The sequence below is a fragment of the Fringilla coelebs genome (assembly GCF_963513975.1).
Source record: "Fringilla coelebs genome assembly, chromosome: 23".
Classification (NCBI taxonomy): Eukaryota; Metazoa; Chordata; class Aves; order Passeriformes; family Fringillidae; genus Fringilla; species Fringilla coelebs.
The window spans coordinates 4,461,753-4,488,996 of NC_140049.1; the positions used below are offsets into that span (position 1 = coordinate 4,461,753).

At 51.5% G+C, this 27,244-nt stretch overlaps 1 protein-coding gene across 1 annotated transcript; it reads right to left on the reverse strand.

Moving 5' to 3' along the window:
- Positions 1 to 16,266: 16,266 nt before the first annotated feature.
- PI16 (peptidase inhibitor 16) lies at positions 16,267 to 23,389 on the reverse strand (the record flags this gene model as incomplete). The annotated part of the gene is made up of 7 exons (XM_084220867.1): positions 16,267 to 16,789; positions 17,147 to 19,027; positions 19,414 to 19,502; positions 20,265 to 20,374; positions 20,612 to 20,830; positions 22,815 to 22,931; positions 23,237 to 23,389. 7 exons carry the CDS (start codon positions 23,387 to 23,389, stop codon positions 16,647 to 16,649), a joined length of 2,712 nt encoding a protein of 903 aa, XP_084076993.1. The 3' UTR covers positions 16,267 to 16,646.
- Between the last annotated feature and the right edge of the window lie 3,855 nt (positions 23,390 to 27,244).

A 27,244-nucleotide genomic window follows, 5' to 3' on the forward strand; every position in this document is an offset into this window, starting at 1 on the left:
CAGGTTAAACATTTCATTTGCTTTCAAGGGCTACTTGTTGCTTCATTTCTAAATGCAACCTGTCCTCAGCCCCTGGGCTGCTCTTTGGGTCCTAAATCTTCTGATTTTTGTTTGGTTTGGAATGCACTGATTTACCATAAGGAAGAAATGAAAAGCAAAAGAAAACAGCAGTACTTGTTTGCATAGGCCCTACATTATTTTGTGCTCTGCTGCAACTGAAATAGAAGTGACAAATCCCAATCCCTGGACAGAGGTTTTTTGGGTGGTGGCTGTGTGCAAACAAGGAGGAAAAAAATGGGTTTAGGAAATGACAGTTGAGGATGGTCAATCAAGTGATGGGTCAAAGCCAGCACAAGACCATCAGTTAGCAAGGCCATATTGATATTGTTTCTCCAAAGCATTTTTGCATCCACAGAGAGGGCTGAGAGCTGGATCTGTGGTCAAACTTGGCTGCAGTTAGGAATCTGTACAGTTTCTATGTTGCAAAGGGGGAGTTTTAGAAAGGATTCTGCCGGTAGAAAATATGTCCACAGTTCCAGAAGGGCTCAGCCAAAAGGGTGATGAAAATCTGTCTGTTGGTGTCATCGTCAGAACTGCTGGAGGTGGGAACATTTGCTAATCTTGCTTATTTTAGGGGCCCTGCTTTCAGAAGCAGTTCAGTTCTGAAAATGCAGCTCTGAAAACTCAGCTCTTCAGAGTCTCATACAATACCTGCCTCAGACTAGACTAAAGAGGGATGAATTTTTCAGACTGTAGGTTCTTGCTTGCCTAATTATGATTTTCAGCTTCGTTCCATTTGGTCTTTGCATTGTGTAAATGTGACACAGAAGAAATAGCTGTGACATTGCCTGGCATTTTCTGTTCCAGCTGGGGAGGAACCAGCTAAACCTGCAGGGTTTCAGAGCTTGCAGAGCTGGTGTGGAAGGAGAATTTAGTTTCACATTTGGCAAACAAACTCAGTTCCCTGAGTAATCCAAACTGTCACAATTTCTCTTCCTCCAGCGCCCCCAGGCCTGGGGACAGTGTCACTCTTAAGGGGTAACTTTTGCACCCTGAGGCAGTGCAGGGTTGAGCAGGATTGTTGTATTCATACCAAACATGCATTCAAGGCAAACAACCTTCATCAGCTCCAGTGGTTACATCTCTGTTGGAACCTTTCAGTAAGTTAAAATCTCCACTATGGGTTTTGACTTCCCTGTTCAGTCGCCTCAACAGACACAAAAGGTGCCTGAAGCTGCACAAAATGGCTTTTGGATGAGCTCAGGACTGGCCAAAGCCTCAACTGGTTTGGCTTGCAGGATTTGTGGCAGCTGCAGCTCCAAATCCAGCCTGGGATGGGTCCCAGTGAGATGGATAGAGAAGCCATCTCTCACTTCAGAGTTCTCTGCCACCATCCAGCTTCTGGAAGAGAGGGGAGAAGCTGCCCTGGGTGTGAGCAGAGCTCCGGAGCAAGGTGAGAGGTGGGTCACAAACAGACTGCTGGGCATGTACTAAAGAGGTCAGCAATGTTGTCAAAAAAACCCCTGGTTTGGGGTTTATCTGTGTTTTGTGGGTCTGGAGCCCAGATGTGGCAGCTCCATCTTCATCAGTGGTGGGAGCAGGAAGGAGCTTGGATGCATTCAGCCTTTGTGCTTCAGGAGTGCCAACAGTATGAATAATGTATAGGAGCTCAGTTCTTCTCTCCCTGGCCAGGGGCAAGGTGTCCCAGCTGATAAGAACTGGGAGCCCAATCTTGTTAAAACCAGTGTTAGACTTAGACCTTCATGAGATCCACTGCCTCAAGCAATTCTATTGTTCAAAGCACATTCGGTTAATTAGTACATTAACTAATAACCTTCTCAGCATCCCAGGTAGGGAATATCTGTCTCCCAAAGGAGGAAACAGGCAAAGTGACTCACTAAGACTGGATGCAGAAGCTTAGCAATGCAGCTGTTAAGTCTGGGTTTTTCTGTCCCAAATGATTTTGTGTGACTGCTGCTGCCTTAGCACATAATTTACTTGAGACAGAAATGGAGGAGTCCTAAAAACTCCCAAGAGAGTGCTCAGGCCCAGTGAGGGAAGGTACCCCTGGACAAACCTGGAAGAACTGAATCCATCCAAATACTCAGAGGAGGCAATTTGCTTCACTCATATGCACCAACTAAGGAATAAAAACAAAACCACTTCTCCTCATTTTCAAGGAAAGTTTTTCTCACCACCTTGGATTTTCACTCACATCTTCATCTACTCTAAATTTCATGAGCAAATGGCCAGTGTGGGGAGGAGAGAGCACACGAGGAATGGCAGTGGGGCTGTGTTTGTACAGGCTCACTGGGATGGGATCAGACCAGAGGGATAATTCTTGAAGAGATTCAGACAAACATCCAGAGGGGAAACTTTGATGCTGAGGAAGCCCTTCAACTCCAACACATGATGATGAGCAGCTGATTTACACAGCTTTGCAGCATGGTTGGAAAAAACCCTGAGCTGAAGCACAAGGGTAGAGTTCTTTGGCTTGCCAGACCCATGACAACACCACAGACCCTTTCTCACGAGCCCTGATCCCAAACAGAAAGGAGAAGCTGTTCTCTCCCCCCAGCTCTGACCTGGAGGCTCTCTGTGCTTTGCCTACTCTCAAATGACAGTTCTCAGCAGCAAGGATGGGTGTGCAGAGGAATGAGAAGCAACTCCTGCATCAGGGATCCATCCCTGAGGAGGAGAATCTCACAGGGTTTAATTGTGGGGCCATGTGCCTCTTCAGTCTGCTTCCAAGCAGCCCAGGCAGCCCCAGCCCTGCTCAACCCTGGAATGTCAAGGGAGTGCCTGGAATGAGGGAGCTGGTGAGCTCACAGAAGCAGAAGGCACCAAAGCAAGTGGCCTGTCCTGTAGGAGGGACTCCTTCCATGACCACAGCTTAATCCACCACCAGTTTGCTGAGCCCACAGCAGCCCAGATTGGAGGCTACAAAAATATCCCTGTTCAGCAACTCCTCCCTTGTCCTTTGTGAAGCTCCAGCATTTTAATCATGTTCACACCTCCCTCTCCTGACACAAACCATCTCAGCTCCCTCCCAGGTCCACAAAACCTGTGCATTCCTGGTCTCATTCTCTTGCTGATGCATCAGACTCTCTCCCCTCCATCAGCTCCCAAACATCCCCGTTTCTTATTCTCTGTATTCCCATCTTTCCCCCCCTGCACCCTCATTTGACTAAGATTTGTTGAATAACCAGCTTGTGCTGAGGGGCTACATGCAGCTCTAGGTGTGCTGAGCAGCCTCAGCCCCTCTCACATCCCCAGTTCTGTATTTCTCCATCTCAGGACCACCAGGAAGGTGCTGCTGATGCAGGGGCCCTGTGATTGGGAAAGGCAAAACACCCCAAATGTGTCTTGTAAATGTGTCTCATCCTGCTCTGTTCATTCTCACCCAGAATAAGGGTAAAAACAGAGCTCCTCAGATTGTTGGGGGTTTCTAGAAGAGAATTTTGGGTGCCAGAGCAGCTGAAATTGGTTCTCACTCTCAGCTTCAGCCTGACATGCTGCATGTGGCCATTCTTGATCTGTTCCTATGCACATCCAGAGCCCTTTGATCATCATTCTCCAACCTGTCTTGCTGGTTTTCCTGGAAAAGTATTACACAAGAAATGCACTATTCTCTCTGTGCACAGGTGTTTTCAAGCAAGCCTTGTCTTCTCAAAGCCTAGTAAAATAAACCAGACTTGGATCTCTCAAATTCCTTCAAAATTCCCAGACTTTGAGGTTAATACAAAGGGCACAAACCTTCCTGTGGGGTCACATGGCTCCACATCAAACCCATACCAGAAATCAGGATATCCTGAGCAGGCTCTCAGTGGAGTTTGTTACAGGTGATGGTTATTTTTAGGGACATTTTAATAAGCCTAATCAATCACAACAAATTATAAATAAATCCATAACAATTTTCACCTGGAGATCTTAGGTTACTTTGCTAGAAATTGCAGCGAGGAATAGTGTTTATTAAAAAAGATCTAAAGATTTAACTTTTTTCACAGGATAATTCAAGATGTTGCCATTATGCTTCTGCTCTGAATTACTCTGCAGAGAAATTAGCCTCCCCACTGACTCGAGAAAGCTGAGCAGGTCCAGCCTCCTGTGCTTAAATTTATCCCATGTAAATATGGCACAAAGTGCCTCATCCTATTGACAACCTTCCTTACAGGATTTTCCTACAGGTCCTGTAACAGCTTCACAGCTGTGCTGGGTTTTGGCATTTCCACTTCCCTGCATCCTTAAGGGATAGGACTTCTAATGGGGAGATCTCAGCAGTCCTAAATCTCGGCATATTCCTGATTTTCACAGCTTGTTCCATCTGCAGAAGCAGAAAGCCCAGGGGCTGTTTGATTTGTGTCCTCCTAAGGGTCTTCCCGTGCCGGGTACTCCCAGACAGGTTTGTGAGGTGTTTGCCTTGCTCTAAAAACCTGTCATTGGTTTTGGTGAGGATTTGGAGGAACACACAGTCGTGTTGGAGGGTGGGATTCACCTGTGTGTCTTGTTGGATGTAACTGGGACTTCAGCCCTGTGCTTTGGGAGAAGAGGGTCCATGAGAGGCGTCTCCGGCTCCTCAGGCCATGGGATGGGCAGCTGTGGTGCTGCTCCATGGAAGGGCAGCAAGTAAAAGTCATGGAGCTCACGAGGCTGATTGTGGGCACACGGTCCTGCTGGAGAGAGCCTCTGTGTCCGAGGCAGGCGAGAGCGAGAGCGATCCAGGCGAGCTGGGATTGCTGTTCCCGCGGGCGCCGTTGGGATCCGGGCTGTGGAGGCCGCGCTGTCCCCACGGCGGGTTCCTCTCCCCCTCGCTGCGGGTGTTATTTACACATTTCCTGCCCAGGGAAGTTCAGGAGTTTGACGTTGCTGCGTTGGTTTCCGCTCTCCTGCCCGGCTCCCTTCGGGAGCTCTGGCAGAGCCCGGCAGCGGCCGGGCCGGGCCCCGCGGGCGGGATGGAGGTGCCAGCCTGGCCCAGGGAGGGAAGTGTCACCCACATCAGCCCGGGCAACTCGGGCTCAACCAGCTTGGGAGGGCTGGAAAACCAACCCTGCGTCCATCCCTGCGGCTCAGTCCTGCCGTGGGACTGGACGGGGCCAGCAGGAGGAAGGAGGACGCGCCCGGGCATGGCTGCGGAGCTTTTGGGTTCCTGCCGAATTGACGCCCTCCCCTCTCCCCCCTCATCCTTCCCGCCTGGCCTGCGTCTCCCCTCCCTTCCCTTCTCCCTCCCATCCCGCAGCAAACAAAATGGCTGCTCCATGGCCATTTTGTTTCCCGTCTGGAAGGGGGAAGCCGGGACGCTGGGACTTGGCTCTTTTCTGGAGGCTGCGGCCATGTCCGAGCCCAACTCTCCCGTCTCTACGTGGCACCGGCTGTAGCAAGAGAGAGAAAGGGAAAGGGAAAAAAAAAAGAGAAAAAAAAAAAAAAGGACATTTTGGAATGAGACCAAAGGCAGAGGCAGAGAGTGGGTAGTTTTGGCGTATGTTGAGCACTGAAAATGCCTGGAATTGCCAAACTGAGCTTTTGTATGAGCAGCGTAAGGGCTACTCGGTGCACGCAGAGCCGCGGGGCTGCACGGAATAGCCGGACGGAAAGGTTTGTTCGCTATATTCAATAAAACAGCCCTCCTTTCTTCTGGATTTATAAAGTACCAGAGAGCACTGTTGTCTTAATTTGTTTTTGGACGGGCGGATGGTTTTACACATCGGCTTGGTATGACCAGAGCCGGTCATTGCCGGACGGTAGCGTTTTAACCTGTTGTGTGTCCTCCTGTTTTTGGTGCATTCAGGATCTGACCTTTCCACCGAGCTGGCACTGCCTGGATTTAGCTGATGTAATCCGGAGGATATTTTTTTAGGGATTTTTTTTTTTGTTTATTGCCTTCTTGCCTTGAAAGTTTTCATCTCAGGAATAAAAACATCTTAATTTAAATATTTAAAGCAATAGCTGTTCTTGGCTTTTTAAGCCCTTGCTTTTCTCCCAAGGCTGGAGCTGTACTGTGCTCACAAGCTGTTTACTGCACTCTGTGTGTATCCTGCACACGTTAAGGTGTGATACACAACAGAAACACCATCAACAGGAACACGCCTTGAAAGTTTAAAACAACTTGGTGGCGTTACCGTAAAATTTTGCACAGAAGCAGGGCGAAAACACCAGAACATGCGCCAAATAAAAGCGATTTTTTTTTTTTTTTAAGTGATTCTGCATTTCCTTCAGTAGCCTGGATGTCTTGGCGTTAGTAGCCACGTCACTTTGTTCGTGGACACTCTGAGGAGCAGATCCCTGCCCTGTGGCACGGCGGGGATCAGGCTCTGATAAGGCGCTGGAATGATCGTCCTGCTGTTCCTTGAGTGGCTTTCCAGACATGTGGAGAGAAGCAGACACTTCCAGAGCGGAGCTGGGAAGGAGAGCAGAAAGAGGTGAAATGGCTTTCCTTGCACAGAAAGGTATTTGATTTGCCTCCATATCCCCTTGGCTTGTTTGGGACAGACAATAGAGAATGGCAGGGCCACGGTGGTCCCGGGGCCGGGGCTGCACGGGCGGGCGCTGGGCGGGTGCTTCGCGGTGCAAATGTAACGTTTTGGTCCAAATCTGCATTAGAGGTGGACATTACCTGCACACCTTTCATGAGCAGCTTATGAACTCAACTTTGAGAAGGTTAACAGTGTGAATACAACAGTTTTTATAGAGTATTACAGGAAAAAAAAATATTTTTTTCTTTCGATTTTTGAGTTAGCCTATAGAATCGAATGCAGAACAGGTAAAAATAAGCCTGGAGGATATTTTTTTCCTCTTATTTTTAGTATTTAATGAAATTACGCTGTGAAATATCAGTAGCGGCTATCTTTTGTCACAAAAATTCTGGGACTTTTTTTTGTGTAAGGAGAGGGTGAGGTACATACAAATTTACAAGGAAAATACACAAATATTTAGAAAAAGCATTACCTTTATTGTCACCTTTAATAATGCATTTAGGAAGGGTTAATAAAAGATAAGTCATATAACAAAGCAGGTTACAGATGCCTGCATTATAGATAACAATATCAGATTCATTAATCATCATCCAGATGTTTAGAAACATCTGATAGGACTCAAAACAACCCCTAAGAGATGAGCAGCTGTTTATAAAGATACCTGCTAATTGTTTGATAATAAATGCGATGACAAAATTGATGTGAAATATTCCCTATGTCATTAAAAGTGAGTGGAGTAAAAGCATTGCTGAGAGACACGGGCTGTTGCAGCATTGAACTGTAAATATTTTTATTTCCATTTCTCTTTCCCTATTCATGGTGTATTTGATTAATTGTTTCAAAGTGTGATATTTAATATTGACTTTAGGATGGGGTGTTTGCGAAGGTGGTTGGCCTTGCTTTGCTGAGAGGTTTGCCTGGCCTGGGATAAGTTATAAACAACTTGTCTTCATGGCTAGTTTGGCAAATGTCATTTTTTATTGCTTTCCCGTGGCACAGGGTGTGTCCAAGATGGGTTTTTGGTTTGTTTTCTGCTTTTTGTGCGAGCGGGTTCCTCGCTGCCAGCGGATCAGCAGCTCCAATTGGCGCTGTGGGTCCCCACAACATTGGGGAGTCACAGAAAACCTTCCACCCTTCTTTTGCCTTATTTTTGGTTTCATTTTTAATTTTTTTTTTTCCTTGGGTCCGTTTGGGTTTTTATTTTGCCAGCTAGGTTGGGAGGACACGAAGCCAAGGGAACAAAATGGCCACACTCGGCCATTTTGTGCCAACGCCGCCGCTCGGGGAGCCGGGGCTGGAAATCCTCCTGGAGACTCAGGAACCTGATTTCCCACCCAGAAGCCCTCCCTGTCCCTGGCACGTTTCGGCACCGACACAAAGGCTGAAAGTGGTGTCAGCCTTTAAAGCAGAGACTTTGTTGTTTTCTGGTTTCCTCCTCCCCCCTCCTCCATTTCATTCAGGGCTCCTTAATGAACCAGAGCAGCTCCTCGAGGCTTCAGAGCCTTTCCAGCTCCTCTCCGAGGTGGGCTCCTTTTAAATGCAGACACCTGGCCATGCTCAGCAGGCTCTGGTGCAAAGATCTTTCAAAATTTGGGGGACAGGATCTTGGGTTTTCTGCTGGGGTCATCTCGAGCCACGCTGAGCCCTGATAAATGAGGAGCAGTTTAGGTCAATTCTTGATTCCAAAAACAAGTCTGAAAGCTGGAATGGAAATGCCATTTTTATTGCAGTCTGGAGGATCTTGCTGTGCAAAAATACCTTTATCTCCCAGTTTTCCTCACCCCTCCAAGCACCTGTGGACAGTGGGACCATGTAGTGGCACATTCTGTGCACAGGGACCTTCATGCAGTAGCTTGCAGAAACCCATGAAGTTTTTTCACAGAAATCCCATTTGATCAATTTTGAGGGATTCCTATAAATCTGGAAAGTAGAAATTACAGGGTCACTGCCTTAAGGCCTGCACAGCAAGTGGTGTTTTTTGAAGAGGTTCTTGGCAATCAAGTATCCAAAAATCTTTCAAAATTGGGTTTAATCTCAGAAGGCAGTAAGAAGCTTTGGGTGTCTCTGACTCCTACAGACCCTGCTGGCTGTTTTATCCAGAATTTTGCATAGCTGCATCACATCCAGGCAAACTTGGGCACATCTCCTTCCTTCCTTGTCTTTTGCCTTGATGGTTTAGACCTCAGGCCATGAGGAGAGGGAATTCCTGTCATTGCAATTTGTGTAGGACAAACAAGTGTGACAGTGATACTGAGGGGAGGATGCTCTTAGTCATCCTTACTGGGCATAAAAAATCCCCCTGTTTGATCCATAAATCCTCCTGTTTGACTCCTTTCTTCACAGATCCTGCTAAAATCAGGATTCCAGAGTCAGCAGCTGGGTATTCCCAAAACCTATACTCATTAAGACTATTATTATAATTAAGTCTTCTGTTTTCAGGTTTACTTATAGAAGTCAGAAGGGATTTTTTTTCTCTCTCTCTCCATGTATAATTACATCTATGTGAGCTCAGAGTTATTTAATGTAATTTCCCACCAACAGTTTGAGATTGGCCCAAATGCCTGTTGTCTGCAATGGTATCAAGAGTGACCTTTGAAATGCCTGCCTGATACATCTGCTTTATGTGCTTAGAGCAACATAAACCACCAGATTGGGAACCAGGAAAAATTGTTCCTCCAGGCCAGTTGCTAAAATCTCCTTGGAGAAGACAAGCATCCTGTGCCTCTGTGCATCACCCAGGAGTCATCTAGACCTCCCACCCTCCCAGTCCCTGACCAGTGCAGCATCTGGTGGTTTTCCTGATGCTTGTGGCAGCAGCTTAATTTTTTGGGAAGCTGAAACATTTTGGTTTAAACTAACCCTTCTGTCCCCAAGGAGCTGAGCAGTGACAGACCTGATGGACCCTAAAGTCTGGCTGTCACCTCACCTCAGCTCTGGCTGCTTGAGGAGGGAGGTGCAACCCCTGTGCATCACTTTCTGTGCTGATAAAACCAGGAGAAACAGCATTTCCCATCAGGAGGCTGTTTGGGATGCACTTGGCACCAGGGATGGGCTGGGCACTCCGGTGCTGTAGGATCCAGTTCTGCCACGTTGGGGTTTTGACCTTGTTCATGCCCTGCTACACCAGGAGAGGTTTGGGCCAGATGGTCCAGCACAGGGGGTCACTCCCTGTCAAGGACCAGTTTGTCAAAGGAAATTGAGAGAATTACCTGGAGTGAGGAGAGCCTGCAAGAGGGCACTTCCCAACCTTGCTGCAGAGATACCCTTGCACCTGAGGCCATCCTAAACTCTCACAAAGATTCCAGCTACGGCAGTTGACCAAAGCTTTGGGATTATTTAGCCTGTTGCCTGGTAGCTGTGGAAGCACAAAGCATTAGGCAGCTTTTATCCCTTTGGAGAATTCTGCCTGAGCCCCCTCCTCTCCCACCACAGCGCTCAGCAGATGCTTGTGGAGGTTGGGGACATCTCCTGCTGAGCTCCCATGGGAAGTTATCCTTTGGGACTGTGCTGGGCTGCACATGCAGCCTGCTTGGCGTGGCTCCCTCGTCGTTAGGGCCTCTTTCATCTCCAAGGGGAATTCTTTCTTCTCCTTGCAAAAGAGCCTCACACGTTTCTTTCAAACTCCCAGATTAATACCTCGCCTCTATATTTGGGTGTACAGAGAGTGAAGAAGCCTCAGAAGGTGAGCCAAGGGCTTGGGGGGAAGCCAGTCTGTCTCAGATCCATGCTAATACTGCTTGGCTGGGCTGGAGCATTAGAGGGACAGCACGGCTGCATGTTGCACTCATTTGTTTAGGAAATAAGATCTGCCTTGATGTACTCGATACCATTACATTTGCAGCCTAAAAGCTTCCTTGTACTTAGTTATTTCTAATCTGCTCAATTCCCTGGAGTGCACAGCAGCTAAATTGATGGATTCTCTTATCTGGTCTGGCAGGTTTGTTCTAGATATGCTGTGTGTTCAGGAGGTGAGGTCAGCCTGGCTGGGTGTGCTTGGCGCTGCTGCAGCTTCCCGAGAGCTCTGCTATCTCCATGGGTAGCCCCAGGCTCCAAGGGCAGGGCTGCTGCTTCTGGGCACCCTTGTGTGCATGAAATCTGTAGCCAGTGTGATTGCCAAGCACAAGGTATAATCCAAGTGGGCTGAAGGAGGTTTGAAGAAGGAGAAGGAACTCCAGGACAAGACTGGATATGAGCTCTCTCCCCTGCCATCAAGAATTCTGATTTTTCATGCATTCCTTCTTGCAGGACCTGCAGAGCAGCCAATGCCTGGATAAGAATCATCTCAGTGCCTGGACAAGGCTCATCTCAGTGCCTGGATAAAAATCATCTCAGTGCCTGGATAAAAATCATCTCAGTGCCTGGATAAGGATCATCTCAGTGCATGGATAAGGATCATCTCAGTGCCTGGATAAGGATCATCTCAGTGCCTTAGGCTGCCACGGTCCCAAGCTGTCCTTGAGGCTGAGGTAGTAGATTGAATAGTTGTGGAGTCTGGTCCTCCCTCTGAGCTAACTATACAATCTACTGTCTTTCCTAAGGAGACAGTCAGGTCTTCAGGTCTGCTCGTCCCCTCTTCACCAGGTGTGGGGCAGGTGGTGCCACTAGAGCACGTCCATGCCCGTGACCCGTCTGTTCTGCTCTGTGGAGGTGAGGTAGTAGGTTGTATAGTTTGGTGGGAGGGATTTGATCCCATTTCAGGTGATAACTATACAGTCTATTGCCTTCCTTAAAGAGCAGCAAAACCACGGAGGAGCTCCCGAGGCATTGCTTCTTTTGTTGAGGATCCAAAAACGCAGCATGGCATTGTTAAACAACTCAGTGGGTGTTTCTCTTACAGCATCCAGAATCGCATTCTTCCAGGAATTGCTTCATGCCTCAGGCACTGGAGCATGGAGCCACCTGCTTCCAGGGGAACCCACCTCTCTTTAAGATTCCAGAGAACCAGGGAAATGAGTTTGCACAGCAGCTCCCAGTGTTCAATTCTGTTCTTTTTTGCAGGAGATGGATTTGAGTTGTAAAGTGTTTAAATGTGTTGATCTTTTTTTCTGGTCTGTCCTCAGGTCTGGAGGGGTGCAGATACTTTTGTATAAAAGGGACAGATCTGAGCTCATGATTTAATTTTGTTGTGCCCAGTTCTGAAGTTTGGGTTCAGAACCAGACCCAGGGGCAAGCTTAGCCTGCGGACTCAGAGCCCTGGGAGCTGATCAGATTTGGCTGCTTGGCCCCTGCTCAGGAAGTGCATTTTGTTTTGGACAAGTTCCCAGCCTGTCCCATGGAACAGAGTTAGAGGGTGGTTCTTTCTGATCTGATAATCCCTTATCAACTGAACTCCCTCACATGCAAACCCTGTCAGGGAAGTTTGGGGCTCTTGGGTATTTACATAAGGTGAACCAATGATTCCAACTAAAATCTTGCCCTAAAGTGGAGACAGGTAAGGAAGAGACATGAAGCAGAAGGAGCAGGTTCTAATCCTTCTGGGTTCTCCCAGGCAGTCCCCTGACAACAGACATGAGAGAAGTCATCACGCTTCAGAGCTCTGGCCCCTGGCAAGGGACAGGGAACTGTTAATTCTTCTGTTTCTTAGGAGCAGCTGGGACCATCCCTCTGCCGTTTTCCAGAGTAAGTAGGAGCGAGACCAGGAGTGGAGCTGTAACACGATCTGCACCAGGAAGGACATTTCAGGCCATTATCACGACCATCTTACTGCCAGGGAGACTGTGAGACCCGAGACACCGGGGAGCGAGGGCAAGCAGAGGACACCTTCTCAGATGAAGTGGGAGGGAGAGAGCAGAGAGAAATTGGAGCCCTCCAGTTTCACCCTGAGCAAAGGCACAGGGAGAGGCAGAGCTGGCTGCTGGGGCCGTGGGAGTCCCCAGAATGAAGCAGAATTTCAGGCCCCTCTGCTGGGACAGGGCGTAGCTGCAGCGGGGCTGGGACGCAGCTGCTGGGTGGGGATGCTGCAGCTCCAAGCGGCGAAGGAATGCAGCCCTCTCTCCATAAATCTGGCTTTTCAGCAGTCCTGGCGACTTGCTGTGCAAAACTACAGCTTGGTCCTCTGAGCTGCATTATTATCCTCCAGCTGCTCGCTCAGGGGCAGGGCTCCTGCCCGCAGATTGCTTGGAAGGTACCAAAATAGCAGCACAAGCATGGGAACAGGGCGGCATATCCACTTCATGTGGAGAGGTGTCCCCTGGAAAAGAGCTAATCCCCCGTGTCCCAGATGGAATCCCTTCAGTCCCCCTCCATGGCACTGGTACTAATGCAGAGAATCTCAAACAGTGGAACTGTGTGAGCTGGAAGCCATGAATAAAATATTACTGGAGATATTCCCTCATGAAAATAAACTTGGTTTGACTTTTTTAAAACTGAGTCTTTTTATTGCTCTGAGTGAGCTTGGTGAATTGGGACCTCTTGAGGGGTGATCACTGCTCCTGACTGACCAAAATCCTGGGTGTGAGAGGGAAGCCACAGGATGAGGATGTGGGGCAGACTGAGTTGGCCAAGCAGCTGAGACCACGTGTGTTGGCTGTCAGCAGGTGCTTTCCTGACACAAATTTTCAGCACAACCCTTACACAAAGCCTGACCTCCTTCCTCACCCTCAGTCAGATCAAGGGTTGCAGGTTGGGCTTCCCTCTGCCCTGGATAGTCCTTGCTGTAAAGACATTTATAATGTGCATACCAGCAAGAGGAGAACACAGGGTTCACTAACACAAATCTCATCAAGGGCTAAGAAACCAGCCCAGGTAATGTTTAATTGCTCCAGTGGATCCTGGCACAAAGCAAAGGGCAGCTTTGCCCAGGAGGAGGGTGACCAGCCTGGCTGAGCTTACACCCATGGGTCTGTGGGACACCAACCTGACTCACTGGCCAGGATCCCACAGCTCATGGCACTGGGGCAGCCACATCAGCCCTGACCACAATGGCAGGGAGGAATAGGCACTTCCTTTTAGCAAAAGATAGCCAGGAAGCAAGATCAAGAAAGGTGGATCCTCCCCAGAACCTCTCAGGACACAGTGGAACGAGAGCATTTTCAGCCCAAACACTCTGAGGGAATACTTGGAAGCTGGATGGAGCTGCCAAGATGCAAACACCCAGCAGGTATTTGCAACCCCAACTCTTCTGACCCACTGCATTCATGGCAGATTCAGGAGCTGAAGCAAAGGAAGCTCCTCTCGCTCCACCAGCAGCAAACACCTCCCTGTCCCTGCTGGAAAGAGGCCCAGGGATGGAGGGAACCCAGCAGGGGAGGCTGATTAAGAAGCCAGGCCTCACAAACACCACAGATGCCACCATTTCAGCCCAGGCAGCACAGCTGATGGCTAATGCCTTCTCCTCCTGCCAGTAAGAACCTGGCAGAATCTGTGCCAGGGTCACCCCAGTGCCAGAGTCCCCTTTATGCCAACCCCAGAAATGGAGTGGAAATGCTGCAAAAGTCTCCCTTGAATGTTTCTGTGCCCCACACCAAAGCCTGCCCTGGCCCAAAGCCCCAAATTCAGCATTAAGCCAAGCCCCCCAAATGCCTGTGTGGGCAGGCTCAGCCCTGCTGTCCCAGCGAGCATGGCAAGAGGAAAGCGGATTTCCTTCTGGGTTGGACTTTTCTGCTGCAAGGATCTCTATAAATAGGTGCTTGCACAACAGCCTGTCCCCACAAGTCAAAACCTCCAGGAAAACAAAACTCAAGGGTTTTCACAAGATTCACAGCCCCACAGCAGTGATAAAACACTTCAATCCTGGAATTCTGCTGGTGCCTGATAACCAGCAGCAGCGTTGTGCCTCGATGGCTCTCAGCAGACTGGGGGATCCAGCCCTGCAAAAAAATCAGGGCTTGCCTGAGTGCCCTGATCTTGCTGGGAGGAGAAATGGTTTTCTGCTCTTGGTAGTGTTTCTAGGGGACTTTCAGGGAATGCCACACTGTCCTTCACTCAGATGCAAAAGCAGAGGAGGTCCTGAAATGCTGTCTCAGCTCTGAGCCCTCTCCCCTCACAGGGGTGGGGAGCAGCCTCTGGGCTGTATTTTTATCATCTGTCCACAAGGCAGGGATGGATTTCTCCCCCAGGGCAGCTGGGCAGAGGAGCTCAGCCTGCTCCCAGAGCGTGCAGCAGCCACAGCAGCTGGGCACGAGGTTATTTTTAATCTGATTCTTAACCACACCTGAGGCTGGCAGTGAAATAAAGCTCAGAACTGCGGGCAGGGTGTGCGGGGCGAGTTGAGCTGCCCAGTTCTCAGCGGTGCCGCTCCCAGTGCCATCTGCTGGTCACCTCCTGGCTGGGCTGGGCTGGGCTGGGATGGAGCTCCGAGCAGCCTGCAGGCAGCTGGGCTCCTGCTGCTGCCCGGCTCAAGGGGAATGAGGAGCTGCAGGGCAGCTCTGCTGGGAGAAGCAGGGCCAGGAGGATGGGGAAAAGCAAAAGGCAAAGTCAGATACCAGCATCACTCCCATGCTGAGTCTGCCTCTCGAGGCCTTTTCCCCTTATGCTGCTCCCAGATGGATGTTCTGATGTGAAAACACGGCAAAAACAGAATCTGGGGAGCTACACTTGGAATTTAACTTTTTTCTGTGCTGCAAATATTAAATTGTGTTTAGGGTGTGAGAGGCTTGTGCTGGGCTTCCTAAAACAGGGAACCAGATGTGCTCCAGCCATAGTTTTTATTTCTTTTTTTTGCTCTGAGCTCTTTTTCTCTTGCATCCCTTGCCCAAGAATTCCTGGTGGGGACACATTTTAACTTTACACTCAGCTGGATGCTCAAGAAAAATTACCTACGTCATCCTCAATCCCCATGGCCTCCTGCTGCTTTTACAAAGGTTTAAAAACATTAAGTTACACCCTTACAAAAGGCAGCACATGGATGCTTTTGGAAAGCCAAAAAACCCCTTCAGGACCCTCAGAAATCATATTGTCTTTTAGCAGTTCTATGTAAGCACATAATTAAGAGCATTTTAATAGTAAGTATCTCCCAGGTGTGCAGATCCCCCAGAGAGAGAGCGAACAGACTTTCCCACAGGATTTATTCAGTGCATGCTCTGGGGATGCACAGGACAGAGCAGCAGTGGAGGATCTGAATAATGGCCTTTCAGGTCATCCTCCACCTCAGCTGTAAGAAATGAAAGGTTGCAATGACCAGACAAGGGGCTGTATCTCCCCATCATCTTCCTTCCACCTGTCTGCAAAGCTTGGCACATATTTAACACACCTGACTGGGAATCCTCAGGTGAAGGGAGGAGAGACAAACAAAAACAAAACACAGTGGCCCAGACAATGCCAGTGGCCCAGGAGCCACCAATAACCTCTAACAATGTCACTTGTGCCTCTGGTGCTCAGATTGCACCAACACAAGTGGGGACTTGTTCTCCTTGACCACACACACACAAGTTACACGTCAAGAGGAATCTGTATCTAAATTCTAATACACTGAAATTATGCAAAGAATGAAGCCATGCAGGGAAAAGCTACATGAAGGAGCTGGTGGCCTCTCTCAGCTCTGGAGGTTTCTCTTCTGTGTGTGCACACAGGTGCAAGCACAGGCGTAAAATGAATCTGGGGCTTGGGAGGAGGCAAGGGCTGCAGAGAGTGAGGAGAAGAGGGGAGAACAGCTGGGCAGTACTGGCCAGAGCTCCACCAGAGCCAGGAGGAAACAGAAATCCTCAAAACAGCCACTCTATTTGGACAAGAAGGGAAAGAGGTAAAACTTGTCCAAAATTGAGATGGACACGTTGGGAAGGGAAAGAGCATTTCTGCTGGAAAATACTACCAAAGCCAACCAGTGTGTCTCATCTACAAACACCAAAGCCAGCCACCATGTCTCATTGTCCCCAAGTCACCCTGCTGTCCCCAGGGTCAGGCTGTGGCAGGGCCTGCCGGCCACACGGGCAGATGGGTTTGTGGGAGAGCTCAACACTTCCAGCCTGGGAATGGAACAGAAGCCAGGAAAAAGGAGAAGCATCCAAGGTCACCAGCATTATGGCAAACACCCTCCTGCCCTCAGGTCTCCTCAGGAAGGGGACAAAGTTCCCCCAGCACTGCCAGCTGCCCTCGGCTGGCCGGGGCTGCAGCAGAGAAGGCAGCGCAAGGAGGGTGCGCGTGAATCGTCCAAGGAGCTCCTGAGCTGCCAGGGCTGGGGAACAACCAGCGCTGACAAAAGCCTTGGTGAGGGGTGCAGGGACAGCTGAGGAAGACCCTTCAGAGCAGAAGGCCCACCAGGATGGCACTGGGGAGGAGGAAGAGTGAAAGGCCCAAGCAGGTACGGGGGGCTCCTCCTTTGGGCGGATCCACACTTGTCTGGTCTGAGTTTGTCTCCAGTTCTTCTGTGTCCGGGGCGCCTGCTGGAAGAGAGAGAGGAAAATGTGGAGTTAGAGGGGAAGATCTGGCAGAAGAGAAGCTCCCTCTCATGCAGGTGTGCCATGAGGTGCCCTGAGGCTCCGTGAGGCAGCAGAGCTGTGGTCCAGGGAAGCTGTGCGTTAGTGGGAGCAGGCTGTGAACGGGACCATGCTGCAGGGACGAGACATCCAACCAGCCCCTCAGGGTTAGAGCAGAGAGTGAGGAAAAGGCTTGGTGCCACATACAAGAGGAGGATCCAAAGGACCAGTCTGACACTGCTCCTCCCAAGCCCTCTCCATGCTGCTTGGGGATCCCTGAATGTCCGAGTGTCCATGCCAGGACAAACTCCACGGTGGCCTTACCTGAGAGGGAGGTCTGGAAATGGGGGCTCGGCCCTTTTTTGTCTTTGGAGGATGATGTTAAGCGCAAGAACGTGGGCTCTTCAGGGCTGAGGACCACTGACTTGGAGGGGGTTATGAGCTCAGCTCTATTGAGACCTAGCTTCAGCTCTGGAACAGCTTGGCTGAGGGATGGAGATGGACTGGGAAAGGCTGATTTCTCTTTCTCATGCTCTTTGACACCTTTCTGTATTTCTGGGACTGATCTGGGGCTGAAGGCTGTGCCCATGCTTTCTAACAAGGCTGGATCCTCTGTAGTGAAGGAGCTAAGAGGCTCTCCAGTGTCTGCCTCTGGAGAAACTTTATAATCTGGGTCTGAGGTGGGCTCAAAGGAAAGAGTGATCTTGGTTGCCTCAGTAGGATCAGGTCTTTCTGGTTCTGGCTTTGTGGTTGTGGCAGTTTTCAGTTGTGTCTTTGCTGTTGTGGCAGGTGCCAGTGTTGTAGCAGCAGGTGTTGGCCTGGCTGTGGTGGTGGTAGGTGTTGGGGTGGTGGGTGTTGGTTTGGCTGCAGCTGTAGCAAGTTTTGGCTTAGCTACAGTTGGGGTGGATTTTGGTGTGGTGGGTATTGGCTTGGCCATAGTTGTGGTTGGCTTTGTCTTGGCTGTAGGGGTGGTTGTGCTGGGGTTTGGTGTGGTGGGTGGTGGTTTGGTGGTGGTGGTGGTGCTGGGGTTTGGGGTGGATTTTGGTGTGGTGGATGTTGGCTTGGCCATAGTTGTGGTTGGCTTTGTCTTGGCTGTAGGGGTGGTTGTGCTGGGGTTTGGTGTGGTGGGTGGTGGTTTGGTGGTGGTGGTGGTGCTGGGGTTTGGTGTGGTGGGTGTTGGTTTGGTCGTGGTGGTGGTGTTTGGTGTGGTGGGTGTTGGTTTGGTGGTGGTGGTGGGGTTTGGTGTGGTGGGTGGTGGTTTGGTGGTGGTGGTGGGGTTGGGGTTTGGTGTGGTGGGTGTTGGTTTGGTGGTGTTGGGGCTTGGTGTGGTGGGTGTTGGTTTGCTGGTGGTGTTTGTTGTGGCGGGTTTCAGGGGGGTGGGTGTTGTCTTGGTGGTTGTTGGCTTAGTGGCAGTGGTTGTTAGGGTGGGTTTTGGTGTGGTGGGTGTTGGCTTGGCCATAGTTGTGGTGGGCTTTGGCTTGGCTGCAGTGCTGGTGGCTGCTGCTGTTGTGGGGTTTGGCCTGGCTGGGGCTGTGGTTGGGAGTGTGCTGGCTGGTTTTGGCTTGGCTGTGCTGAAGGATGCCTGTGCTGGGGGTTTGGGCTTGGCTGTGGTTGGGAGTATGGCTGTGGGTTTTGGCTTGGCTGTGGTAGACACTGGTTTTGTGGGTTCAGATTTGGCTGTGGTGGACACTGGTGTGGGTTCTGGTTCAGCTGTGGTGTGAACTGGTGCTGTGGGTTCAGGTTTGGCTGAGGGTTCAGGTTTGGTTGTGGGCTCTGTTTTGATTGTGGGCTCTGGTTTGGCTGTGGGCTCTGGTTTGGCTGTGGCTGTGGGCTCTGGTTTGGCTGTGGGCTCAGTTTTGGCTGTGGGCTCTGGTTTGGCTGTGGCTGTGGGCTCTGGTTTGGCTGTGGGCTCAGTTTTGGCTGTGGGCTCTGGTTTGGCTGTGGCTGTGGGCTCTGGTTTGGCTGTGGGCTCTGGTTTGGCTGTGGGCTCTGGTTTGGCTGTGGGCTCTGGTTTGGCTGTGGCTGTGGGCTCTGGTTTGGCTGTGGCTGTGGGCTCTGGTTTGGCTGTGGGCTCTGGTTTGGCTGTGGGCTCTGGTTTGGCTGTGGGTTCAGGTTTGGCTGTGGGCTCTGGTTTGGCTGTGGATGGGGTGGATGGCCTTGCTTTTGTTGTCACAGAGGCCGGAGTGGTCTCTTCTACAACGAGTTCTGGTGAGAGATGAAAAGTGCTGTGGGTTAGAGCTGGCTCAGCTCACCTCAATGGATCCCCTGCACTGACAGGACCAGCAGAAACCAACGAGGGGCTGAAACAGCAGCTGACCCCTCTCCCTCTCAGGTCACTCTGGGCCATCCCCCACTCTGGGGTTCCCAACCTGGAGACATCTCATGGCCCTCACAACCTCCTGCCATGCAAGGGGCAAATAATGCTGCCTAACAGGGTACAAGCCCCTCCTTATCTTAAGGCATTTGCTCTGTCTCATGGTCCTGCCCTGGAGCTGCAGTTCAGGGGCTTCCTGACAGCTCCAGGAGGGTTCAGAGCTCAGACCAGCCCAGGCTGTCAGTCCCAGCAGCCATGCATGGCTCTGCTCACTCACCACACAGGTTGTCCACACAGACTGTGTCCATGGGGCACATTTCACATGAGGGTCCTTCCATATAGGGCTTTTTGCCTTTCATGTTGCCCCTGGAAGCAGAAAATGCCAAGATAAAGAAGACATGAGGAAAGAGGAAACACCCATCCCAGAGAAGGGGCTGATTCAGCTGGGATATCCCAGCCAAGGCAAAACTTGGGATTCATGTAGAAAACAGGTCCTGGTCTCCTGCCACAGCCTATCAGGGCTGTTTACTCACCAGCCTGACCCCAAGGCAGCTAAAGCCAGGGCAGCAGTGGAGCAGATCCCTCACCCCCCTCAGAACAGAGCAGGGGATGGGTATTGGGACAGGGAATTCTGTCTCACTTCTGCTCCAGACCCCAGGAGGGTTTGCAGCCACCAGCCACTCTTGGTGCTCTCAGCAGCTCCAAGCAAGTGGTGCCAAGGCTGGTCCCAGGGCTGGGAAGGGGGAACCCAGCTCTCCTCCCTTGTCCAACCCTTCCTGCTGCTGCAAAAGGGCTTCTCCACCCCAGGGAAGAACAAGGCCCAGGGCAGGGAAGAGTTTGTACCCTCAGCTACTGCCACCTCAGCCTTGAGCAGCTCTCGGGGAAGAAGGTCCCTCCCTGGGTGTGTTCCAGGAGCTGAACCAGCGCTCAGCAGCCACAGTCATGGGCCAGGAACTCCAGACAACCCTTCCTTAGTCTGGGACCAACCCAAGATAACAGAAGAATTATTTGGAACTTCTATTTCTGACCAAGGACAAACCCTGCTGTGACATAAGGGCTGAAGGCAGGGCATTTCCAGCACAGAAACCCCACTGAGATGCTCCAATCCATGCAGGGGCTGGCACTCACGGGGGATAATAGTTGCAGACGAGCAGGTGCATGTTCTCTGTATCGAGTCCATCGATCTTCTCACAAAAATGTGCCCCGCAGCCGATCTGATGCGTGTTTGACCAGACCACCTAGGGCAAAGACCAGGGTGGAGGTGAGGGGATTGGGTGGAGGCAACCAAAGATCTCCTCATCCCACAGAGTGTGCCCCAGATCCCACATCCCCATGTTTCTTTGGCATTCAGGATCCACCATCATCCTTGCTCCTACCCCAGCTGTGAAGAAAGGCTCAGACTTCATCTCTCTGTCTGAGGAAATCTGGCACCCAGCTCTGCTGAGCAGCCACCCCTCCACCCCAGCAGCTGGTACCTGGGTGTAGTGGCCACACATCTGCCCGGGGACACACGTGGATGTTGTAAAGTTGTAGAATTTCTCCTCCCCGTTCCAGTCTTCCACGGCAAAGTCCAGTTCCAGGGTTGGGGCCATGGCAAAGAGGTTTTCTCCCCGTCGGCCCCTCTCCTTGTTGTGGTCCCAGATGCATTTCTCTGCATAGGATTGAGCAAGGGCCTCCAGCTCCTTGTCCCAGGTCTGAAAGGAGCTCGGTGTCAGCACACAGGGAGGGACACTGGGCTCTCCAACAGGAGCAAGGCACTCAGCAAGGACCCCTGCACTGTCTGGCCAAAGTTTCCCCATGCACGAGGAAAATTCAAACCCCTACCCAGCACAGTCCTCAGGAGAGGGGAGTTCCATGGTCAGTCCCAGCACAAACTGAACCTTGGATTGTGAGTCAAACAGGAGAAGGTCAGGGTCAGATCATGGAGCATCCTCAACTCAGCGTGGAGAAAACATGAAGTCATGGAATAAAGAAGGAAACCCACTGTGGGTCACGCCAGAGGGGTCTGGGGCCATCCCTCCTCACCCAGGGTGGGGACAGGAGGGGAATGGGACGCATCTCTCCTGGCAGCTGAACAAAGCCTGGGAGCACAGGCTCCTGGAGACATCATCTGCTTGCCTGGAACCGAGATGTGGCCACCTGGCTGCCAGCCAGGAGCCCCGTCTGGAGCGGCAGCAGCCCCGCCACCAGCTGAGCCCCTGGCCACAGGGATGTGCAGGAGGAGGAGGAGGAGGAGGAGGAGGAGGAGGAGGAGGAGGTGGAGAGCTATTCTTGCAGGGATGCATATGGGGAATCCTGCACTGCAGCTGTTTGGACTGTCCTTGGTGGAGAGAGCAGCTTGGCTCTGGAAGGCAGCCCTGCAAACAGGGTCCTGAGGGGGAACCTTCCTGGTCAGAGCCAGGGCTGGACCCAAAAGGTGCCAGACAGGAGGGGATGGCACCACTGGGGTGTTGAGGGGATGAGGACAGGCCTGAGGCACTGGGGGAGGAAACACCTGGGTGGGACACAGAGTGTTGGTTCAGCTCCCACCGTGGCCCCAAGCCACGCTGACAGAGATGGCTGGAGAGCCAATTTGGGGAGCACACACCCCTCTCCCTCTGACACGGAGCTGGGCTCCATAAACACGGGACTCACACCTGCAGATTTGCCTCATTAGTAGAGGGGCTTTAGGCTGCAGATTCCCCCCCTTCAACTAAATATTTCCAAAGCAACCAGCCCCATGTGCCAAAAGGAAGCACAGAGTGACCTCAGCCAGGCACAGAGCCACGGCAGCAGGTGAATCCAGAGCAAACTCAGCCCAAGCAAAGGTCCCAGGAGGGAGGTGAGGACGGTGTTCTCATGGAAAACCTCTGCTGAGGAATCGTCAGGGCTGCTGTGAGCTAAACATTTGCTGGGCTTCAAAATGAAAAAACTTTTGGCCCCAGAGCAAGAGCAAGTTCTATGTGTTCAAGCAGGAGCAGAAGCTGCTGAGGGAGCACCTAAAAGCACAGGGGCTGCAATCAGAGATTCAGCCAGGAGCAGCCCCCACAGGTTTGGAATTGACTTGAGGAAACTGAGAGATCGTTTCCCTCAGGCTTTCTCTGAGACTTTGGCTCCTAAGTCCTGATACTCTGAGTTTGCTGTGCCTGGTGGGTTCAATGGGATCATGATGCTGAGGGTTCTGGCTCTGTCCCCTTTGAGTCTGCAGTCACTGGTCAGGTCTTCTCTCCCTGAGTTTAACTTTTTGCTTCTTCTAATTTTTAAGCTCCCATTTACCAGCCCACAAAGATTTTACTCATTTTGGGCAACTTCTGGGCCAGGCAGGGAGGTGTCCTCCATGCACACTGTGACCCAAAGAGGAAAGGACTCCAACTCTCCATGATAAACAACTGTCCTTCTCTGTGTGCTTTGCAAATAGTGAAGAAAAATCATATGTGGTGCAAGATAAAACTTCATAGCCAAGTTCTAATCAAATCAAGAATCTGAGCAAGACAAAGAGCAGCACCAGCACCAAGATTGTTTTTGGTCCTAAGACAGGTCCCACTGATGACCTGACTTGATTTCCACAAGCAAAATAGGGGATCCTGCATCTCCAAGACAACAAGTCATGGCGAGGATTAGGAGTATGATGAGCCCAAATAACTGAAAGACCTTGACTGACAAGTTGACATTCCCTCCAATAGATAAAAATACCTTTACCTGCAAAGGCAAATACAGAGCACTGTGTGATGTCCCACACAGCAGGATTCCCCCACCACCTCTTGGCAATGACCATGCCACAGTCTCCAGGTCGTGGCACGGTCTCACCTGCCCTTCCTGCCATCACAGGGAGCTCCAGCAGGCACCCATGAGTGACAGCTGCATCACTCTCATGCAAGAGCATCTGGGAACTCACATCACGCTTAGGAGCTTCCAGAAAATGATCAAAGACAACTCCAAAGGTAAAGGAAACTCTTCTCTTTAGAGGCAGTTTAGGGAACCCCTCCATGAACACCTACTTGTAACCCTACAGGAGAATTGCTCTGCCTGTCCTAAGGAACTCCCTGACCCCTCCTTACATTAAGATCCTGCCTTGGACCACACAAACACCCCAATACTCCTCTGTAACAAAAGCCACTTACCATCTTCATCATGGCCTTGGCAGGAGGAGAGACCTGGGAGCGATATTTATTATGCTCATCCAAGATGATCTTCTTTTCTTCATCACTCAGGCACCAGCTCAGCTCCAGCACTGAGAGCACCAGGAGAACGGGAGGAAGACCTGAGCTCAGCATCGTGCAGGCAGCTTCTGCTCTCAGCAGCCCACGGCTCTGGCAGTCAGATTTAAAGCACCTCCCAAAAGCAAGGAACACCCAACAGCTTGAAGATTGGGGAGGAAATGTATTTATTAGAGTTTTGGAGCCATGCAGAACACACCCATCTCACATATCGGCCTTGATGGAGAGGCAGCAGTGCCAACGACCACGCAGGGTCCTCTCCCTGGGACGGACCCTGTTCCTGAATCCCAATCCCTGGCTTGGCATTCTTCATCCAAGCCTCTGCTGCTCCAAACCTCAGCCATCCCCTGAGCCCTCAGTTACGGGTCCTCTCTTCTACCTCCCGTTCCATTTCTCCTAATCTGTAACAACAATCCCGCGGCAATTGACAAAGCCCTGTTGTCACACGGGTCTTCCCCCGTGCCTGGAATGCAGCTGCGTTAGAAACAAAGGCAGCAAGATGCAATTGCTGAGAGCAGTTTGCAGCACAGCAACTCCCCAGCCAGAGCCAGAGCCCACCTCGGGTCTCTGATGGGGGGACAGCATTTGGCAGCTGAGGAACAGTCCCTGGGCTGCCCAGCCTGCTGGGAACAGGGGCAAGCTGAGGCTTGGTGCCTCCTCCCTGAACCATCAGGACAGGGGGGAGCAGGAGAGGAAGAACAGGGTACAGAGCTGAGCTGGCCCCAAACAGGAGAGCTGGGAGTCTGTGGCTGTCCTCAGGGCTGGCTGGAACAACCAAACCGTGGCTCTGCGGGGACAGGCTGCGCTCCCTCCCGCAGACACCTGGGGGTTCAAAGCCGTGTCCCGCAGCCGCAGCCGCTCGGGCCGAGCCCCCCGGGCTGCCCCAGCCTCGGCTTCCCCATCTGCGATTGTGCAACCGCCCGGCCCGGCTCCAGGGCTCCGCTGGGATCGCAGCCTGCAGGAGAGGATCAGCGGGTGGGCAGCTCGGAGAGCGGAGCCAAGTTAATCACACGCCGCCGGCTCTGCCTCCCCCTCCCCAGTCCCCAGGCAATGCTTTGTCGGTTTTCCTCCGGTTTCGGGCCACACGGATCACCTCTCTCACCGCAACTGCTCTGCTACTGCCCCCCAGATCTCGGAGCTCTGTGTATTACTTTGTCCTTCACTAGCTCTGGGGTCAGCCGTGCCCTCAATTGTCCAACAAATCCTGCAAGTGGGGTCTGAGGCCACGATCTCACCAGGTCTTCAACTCAGATGGTCAAACCAGAGATTCCCGTGTATTGCTAAGGCAAATCTGTCTATTGATGGAGACAACCTCCACACATTTGTTGTTGGATCTCTGGAGACCTGGAGAAACATCTAGAAAACATCAACACAGGCTCCAGCTCCTGCTAGCCAGCTCACTGTGGCCTGGCTTACAATGAACAAGGCAGTGCTGAGAATCACAGAGCCATGGAATTATTTGGGTTGGGAAGAACCTGAGAGCTTATCTCATTCCAATCCCTCTGCCATGAGCAGGACACCTTCCACTGGACCAGTGCAGGTGCTGGTCTCTCCAAAGGTGATGTGGAGATACAGGGCCAAGCTCCCCAAAGCCCCTGGCACTACAGCACCCTGGCTGAGCCCTGCAGGAGATAACGTGGCCACAAGGATGAAGGAAATTGGGATACACAGAGCTTGTGGTGAAGAGCAAACAGCCCTGGAGGAGTAGGAGTCATCACCAGGGCATGCGGCTCATGGGGAAACGTGAGTAAGAGCTGATGCCTTTGGCAAGTGCAGGGCAGCTGCCAAAGGGTTGCAGGGCCATTTCTCAACTCCCAACCTGCTCTGACAGCTTCTTCTGAAGCCAGTGTCTGAAGCATCAGGATTAGCAGTGCAAGGCCCAAGCCCCACCCTGGAGCTGAGACACTCGTGTCCAGCCGGCATTAGGTAAGTGTGTGTGGAATGCAGCTTTCCCTCTGCTCATCAAGGAACAGCCCGTCCCCCACCCCAGGGAGCAGCAGCCACTGCATGGGGACAGGGACAGGAGCCACACACCAACACCTGACAGGCTCTGCTCTGCCTGCTGGCTCCAGAGAGGCCCCACTCTGCAGCACAGAAGTGACCAAGCCTGGGCTTCCACTGACTCACGTCCCGAGGGTCTCCAGCGGGGCTGGCCGGTGTCTGACAGGCTCCTGCACTGCTCTGGGAGTAACAGGATCTCTCTCTTTTCTCCCTACTTGCCCGGATTTATGAGCTCTGGAGGAGTTTATCATCTCCCACACTATTTATTCATTCACCCATTCTATTATTTAAAAATGCTGGGACACAAGTGTTGATGGGGAATTCCTCTGAGCTGGGCAGGGCGACAGTGTGGTACTGTCCAATCCAGTACAGTGAGTGCCAAGGAGAGCCGAGGTGAGGGAGGCCACGGTGAGACACCCCATCTGTGACTCATCTGATTGTGTCTGTCACCACAATGCCTGAACAGCTGCAGGAACAGCCCCATTCCCAACACCAGACTCTCTAGGGAGGTCCCAGCCTCCTGCAGCCTTTCCAAGGATCTGTGAAACTGGAGCTCAAGATGAGGAAAATGACCAGGGCTCCCTTGCAGCTCTTTGGCCAAGGTATCAAAACCTATCCTTGGTGATCCCAGTTTTGCCATTGTGGGTTTCCCACCCTGGCAATGCAGAAGGTGTGAGCACCACTCCCCTCTGGCAGCTGAAGACAGGAACTACTCTGGAAGCCGTGCTGCTGACTGGGGCTTGGCAGATTTGGCCAAAATAGATTCCTTACCCCAGGAGAACTGCCCTCCTGTTTTAGTTTTTCAGATGGTTGCAATGGCATGGAAGGGCAACAACTTTTAGTAAAAAGGTAGCCAGGAAGCAAGATCAAGAAAGGTGGATCCTCCCCAGAACCTCTCAGGACACAGTGGAACGAGAGCATTTTCAGCCCAAACACTCTGAGGGAATACTTGGAAACTGGATGGAACTGCCAAAATGCAAATACCCAGCAGGGTGTAGGGGCTCACCCCAACTCTTCTGACCCACTGCATTCATGGCAGATTCAGGAGTTGAAGCAAAGGAAGCTCCTCTCGCTCCACCAGCAGCAAACACCTCCCTGTCCCTGCTGGAAAGAGGCCCAGGGATGGAGGGAACCCAGCAGGGGAGGCTGATTAAGAAGCCAGGCCTCACAAACACCACAGATGCCACCATTTCAGCCCAGGCAGCACAGCTGATGGCTAATGCCTTCTCCTCCTTCCAGCAGAATCTGTGCCAGGGTCACCCCAGCGCCAGATTCCCCTTTATGCCAACCCCAGAAATGGAGTGGAAATGCTGCAAAAGTCTCCCTTGAATGTTTCTGTGCCCCACACCAAAGCCTGCCCTGGCCCAAAGCCCCAAATTCAGCATTAAGCCAAGCCCCCCAAATGCCTGTGTGGGCAGGCTCAGCCCTGCTGTCCCAGCGAGCAGGGCAAGAGGAAAGCGGATTTCCTTCTGGGTTGGACTTTTCTGCTGCAAGGATCTCTATAAATAGGTCCTTGCACAACAGCCTGTCCCCACAAGTCAAAACCTCCAGGAAAACAAAACTCAAGGGTTTTCACAAGATTCACAGCCCCACAGCAGTGATAAAACACTTCAATCCTGGAATTCTGCTGGTGCCTGATAACCAGCAGCAGCGTTGTGCCTCGATGGCTCTCAGCAGGCTGGGGGATCCAGCCCTGCAAAAAAATCAGGGCTTGCCTGAGTGCCCTGATCTTGCTGGGAGGGGAAATGGTTTTCTGCTCTTGGTAGTGGTTCTAGGGAAATTTCAGGGAATGCCACACTGTCCTTCACTCAGATGCAAAAGCAGAGGAGGTCCTGAAATGCTGTCCCAGCTCTGAGCCCTCTCCCCTCCCAGGGGTGGGGAGCAGCCTCTGGGCTGTATTTTTATCATCTG